Here is a 5,466-nt window from a genome sequence, read left to right as displayed (position 1 = left end):
ACCATACAACTTAGGTTGTTAAGCTTAACCTCACTATCTGTCTGCATATCAAACATCTTAGGCATAACATGGAACAGGTATTTTTCATCAAGTATTTATATGTTGAACTTTAAGTCCCTACAGAATATGATAAAATTAAAAAAAATTTAAGACCTTACACTTACTTAACAATTCTGCTTTATAGAAATTGTCCTATAATACTACAAATACAGAGAAGTCTATGTTGAAGATTATCCTCTTTAATAGCAAGAGACTGGAAACAAACTAAACGCCCATACAAAAAACACTAGTTAAATATGTTTTGATATATCCATGCCATGAAAAACTATAAAACCCTGAAACCACATGAAAGAATATGTTTTATCTGTCTATAATAATCTCAAACACTAAGTTATATTATTAAGAGAAGGAAAAAAGAATAGAAGGGATTTTATAGTACATCCTGATTCTACTTAAAAAGAAAGGGAAGTATACCCTTATTGATTATTTTACATAAGTAAAATAAATGTTTTGCAAGGCTATACCCAGAATAGTTACTAGGTGCCTCCTCGAGTAGGGCTAAGAGATTTATATGTTCTTTTGTAAATTTTTCATAAAAACTAGTTGCTTTTCAATACATAATATGGAAAAGACACAGGGAAAATCATTTCCTCACTGTTAGAATTCTAACAAAATATTACTGAAGGAGATAGAAACTTTAAAGAAAAATGCTCACAAAGAATATGGATTTCTTGCTAATTGACCTTTTGAGCCATTTAACATTATTATTATTATTATTATTATTATTGTTATTATTTTGTGGAAGCGGGGATTGAACTCAGACCCTTGTGCTTGCCAGGGAAGTGCTTATTCTACTGAGCCAGATCCCTGGCCCCAAGCCATTTAAACAGGAAAATTCACTTAGCTTCAGTGTCTGTTAAGAACATTCATAAAGTCAGGTAGAGTGACACACATCTGTAATCCCAGTCCTTGAGAGGCTGAGGCAGAAGGAGTGCAAGTTCGAACATAGCCTACACAACTTAGAGATACCCTGCCTCTAAATTTAAAACTTTAAAAAAAAAAAAAAAAAAGAGTGGAGCTGTAAGTATAGCTCACTGCAAGGGCACTAAGTTCAACTCCCCCCCCCACACACACACACATACTACTACAAAAATAATATTCATAAAATAAGTATCTGAATTTATTCTTCTGCCTAATTAAGTCTTGTCCAGAAGGCATAACTGATCATTCTTTGAGCACTTTGCCATGTGCCCATGATTCTAAACTACACTTTTCGTGAAAGGAGATTAACGCCGTCTGACTCTGGGGTGTCTTTTAAGGGCTTAGTTGTTACAGAGCACACAGAAATGGAATGCCCAAGACAGATTTCAGGCAGATAAAAATTGCAGTTAGCTGAAACCCAGCTAACCAGAATCCCATGGGAATCAGAAGCATAGTAGCAGTTGACTATGAGCCTCAGGGCCGGGGAAATAGCTCAGTAGAATAAGTGCTTCCCTGGTACGCGCAGGGACCTGAGTTCAGTCCCTAGTGAAAAGCAGTTATAAGTTATTTGGGGTTAATCAACCACTCTTTTTTTTTAAGTTTTTCTTGTGTGTGTGTGTGTGTGTGCGCGCAGGGTCTCACTACACAACTCGGACTCACAGTGATCCTCCTGATTTCTGCCTCCCTAGTGCTGGGATTACAGTCATGCACCACCACGCCCAGACTCCATCAATGGCTCAGTGCACCTGGGGGTGGGCCCAGCGCGGCATTTGGTACGAGGGAAATCAACCACTCTTTTAAAATTATTTTGTTTTAACCCCCAAACTGCCATAATCTTCTGGAAATGAGCCATCAATCAATAACATAATTTCAGAATAGTATTTGAAGGTAATTTTTCAGAAAAAAAAATATTCATTTACTATTTTTTTTCTTGTAAGTTATTCTACAGAAGGCAGTTGTTTAACAAAGTTTCTGGAAAGCTTCCACCTTACACAGAAGCATACATTATTGAAAAAGGAATTTTCTTAAGCTGATTGTATAAAGTAAATTTTATAATGTAGAATACACCACAGACTAGAAATGAGACATAATAAAAACCTTTCAGGAAAGGGAAAAACCTTACAGGCTTTGAGCACTATGGAGAAAAAATTCCTCAGAGCAGTGGAATGAATAAATTCTAAGTCTCTGTTTTTTCTCAGAGTACTTAGTGTAGGGACGGGCATACTATAGTAGTCTCTCAGTAAATGTTAACCTAATATACTGGATACTTTTAATAATTAACGAATCTTGAATGAAGAAAAAATAGGCTACTTCAGAGACATTTTTTCTCCTGGCTTCCCTTTCTAAGTTGTGTGAATCAGAAAAGAGCTGTTGGTAAAATTCCAAAAAAAAAGAGATTGTGGTTTGCTGATGGGGGCATGATTAATATCCACATGCAGTAGTCAATCCACTTCCCAGGCTTTTGGTAATCAAGACCCACTGTATAGTCAAATGCATATATCGTCCCAAAACAAGTAAGTTCTAACATAATTTTGTATTGCTAAAATCTACTAGAACTTATTTTTTAAAAAAATAAAAAATAAGAATTCCTACCCGAACAAGTTTTTCTGAATCCCCTCTCCATTTGCTGACAATGGTGGATGCAGAAATATTAAAGAAGGTTGTTTTGCACTCAGTGGCCACAGCTTTGGCCAGTAACGTCTTTCCTGTACCTAGGAAACACGGAGAGGCACTTAAGACTCCTTTTTCCTGCCTACAGACACAGGCCAGGCTCACACGGGGAGGAGGGAGTGGTTGCTCGGCTGCCATCCGCCCCAGGCCTGGAGTGAGACTGGCACAGGCCTCTCACCCTCCATGCGTACACGCCTACTACCACACAGAAACAGAAAGGTAACATTTACCTGGAGGGCCATAAAGCAGGAGACCTTTCCATGGGGAAAGAATTCCTGTAAACAGCTGCGGATACTATGGAAACAAAGAACAGCGATGAGCTTTGCTATCAATACATCAGCCCATGTGCCCTGAGCACAGCAAGCTAGCAAGGCTAGAATAAAGCACAACCTAGGTGAACTCACTACTTCTTCCTTAGCCCAAATTCTGCTCTTCTGCGTGTATTTTATTTATACTAATTACACAGCCACACTGGATACAAATGCCTAAAGGCCTGACTTCATGTCTGTGAGCTCTTAACAGAGTCATGTTTTGGGGTGCACATGGGGGTCAAGTCCTGGGGCACTCCACCTCCTGAGCCTTTTTTTCTCTTGAAATAGGTCCTAAGTTGCTAAGCGTCCTGTAGCAATTATCAAGAACCTCCCACAAGGGCCGAGGTGATAGCTCAGTGGTCTAAGCACCTTCCTAGGCAAGTGCAAGGACCTAGGTTCAATCTCCAGTACTGCATGCCATGCCAATACTGCCCTGGGTGCACCAAGCTGGCCACCAAGATGGGGTGTGGTGATGCACACCCATAATACCAGCACTGGGGAGGCTGAAACAGGAGGATCACTAGGAGTCCAAGCTGCATAGTGAGACCCTGTATCAAATACATAAAATTTAAAAAAGAAGCTTCCTCAAGATAAAAAATAATTTTTAAGGGCTGGAGATGTAATGCAGTGTGAAGACTTGGGTTTAATCCCTAGAGCCAGCACAAGAGAGAAAGATAGAGAGGGGGTAGAGGGAGGAGAGAGGACAGACAGGAGAGAGGGGAAAAGAGAGATGGAGAGAAAGGGAAGGCACTTAAAAGTTAGAGCAGGCCCTTTCTTGCTCTTTCTGGACACCCTGCATGAACAGAACAGGACTTGCCTGCTAGTGGATGAGAAGCCAAGGGGAGAACGACCTTAGGTGTCCTATGTATCCAAACTTTCCCTCCCACTCTGGCTGATACCCCAGCCAGACCAATAACACCATATGAAAAAGAGATGAGCCGGCCCAGCTCAATCCAGCCCAAATTGCCTACCCATAGAATGACGAATGAATAAGTGAGTGCTGTTTTAAAGCATTATTTTATGAGGTTATACAGCAACAACTATGTAATATGCTGACCTTCTCCTCACCCTGTGAACCAAAGATGGAGAGCACTGTTTTTCTGTTTTCTGCCTGTTTGTTGAGCCATGCAGAAATTTGTCAGGCATAAGTAGTGAGCACAGCATTCTGTCCACTACCTGGAAGGCTGCGTATTCTTCACAACCAGCCTCGATGTACAGGGCTGGGGATGAGAGAAGGTCTACAGAAACAGAGTCAAAGGCTCTCTCCTCACTCCTATTTCTACTAGTTTGGACCAATGTATAATAGCTGATAAATCCAATTTATGCAATAGAGTTTTGAGCAGTGACCTACCTTGAACCAATGTGAAGAATGGTTCTAAATGTTCTAGAATGAACTAGTGTTGATGCTCTAATGTTAACAAAATTTTGTAACACAGACAAAAAGTTAACTTGTGGACAAGAAGTCATCCTGTCTTTCCCTTTCTGATGGGCATGTGACATACAGCTTGTCCAGTGGACAGTGAACAGAAATAACCACTGAGAGGCTTCCCATGCTTACCCTGATAGGATACACAACTGCTTCTTTAACTAACTGCTTGGCAGCATCCAGTCCAATAATGTCATCCCATTTTATGTTTGGATTATGGAGATAAATGTCCTGCAATGCACATTTGATCATTTTCTTAAAATTAATGTTTTCCTTGACAATGGTAACAAACACAAGAACAGCAGAATACTTGACTTACAATAGGACAGAAAGTGCTAGTGATAAAAACTCTTTATATTAGATGTATGTATAGGTTATGTTTGGGGTTCATTTCATCAAAAGGATGGAGTGAAAGTATTCAAGATATTTCCAAAGATACCAGTGATGTAATACAGTATTTTCAAGAGAAGAGAAAAATTACCTAACAATGAACTTTACCTGTCTTCAGTCCATAGCAACTCATGCTGATTTATAGCCATAATCAAAGAAATTGAAGAATATGCCTTCTAATTTGAAGTTTCTACTGTGAAACATAGTTCCTTGCTGGAGTCTGGCTCCTCTTTTGCTCTTTGATCTGGCAAATACTTTCTTAATTTGTTGCATAAAAGAGATAATGCTTCTGTGAAACCAATTTCTCTCTTCTCCCCAGTGATCACTCCCTACCTCCAGCAGGAGCAATTGCTTCTGCAAAATTCAAGAAAGCCGACAACTGAACAAAAGTGCAGTTTCCCACTTATCACAGAGCCCTGTAGCAACTGTCTAGGGTAGTCCATTAAGGCAGCATTTACTGACAATTAATTTACACTTTCCAAGCTTCAGTTTCACAAGATGCCTCAGAACAGCCACTCGGGAGCCTTTCTCAGTAGGAGCCATTTCGGGCAAGTGATATCTAGAGTGTTACATCAAAAAATGAATGAATGAATGAATAAATGAATGAGTAAATGAATGAGTAAATAAATGCCCTCTTTCCAAAATTATTCTGAGGGACTACAAAAAAATCTAGAAACTATGTATTTA

General features: G+C 39.5%; 1 protein-coding gene across 1 annotated transcript in view; it reads right to left on the bottom strand.

The window, feature by feature from the left end:
* Katnal2 (katanin catalytic subunit A1 like 2) overlaps positions 1-5,466 on the bottom strand; it is a 51,869-nt gene that overhangs the window by 33,160 nt on the left and 13,243 nt on the right. Inside the window, exons 6-8 of the mRNA XM_023713620.1 lie at positions 4,522-4,620; positions 2,883-2,946; positions 2,575-2,693 (exon numbers count right to left, since the gene is read on the bottom strand). Coding sequence (XP_023569388.1) covers positions 2,575-2,693; positions 2,883-2,946; positions 4,522-4,620 — 282 coding nt within the window. The remainder of the gene's footprint in view (positions 1-2,574; positions 2,694-2,882; positions 2,947-4,521; positions 4,621-5,466) is intronic.

This window comes from Octodon degus, unplaced genomic scaffold (assembly GCF_000260255.1).
Source record: "Octodon degus isolate 3935 unplaced genomic scaffold, OctDeg1.0 scaffold00003, whole genome shotgun sequence".
Taxonomy (NCBI): Eukaryota; Metazoa; Chordata; class Mammalia; order Rodentia; family Octodontidae; genus Octodon; species Octodon degus.
The sequence above is the reverse complement of the archived record's forward strand: the minus strand, read 5'-3'. Positions and strand labels throughout refer to the sequence as shown.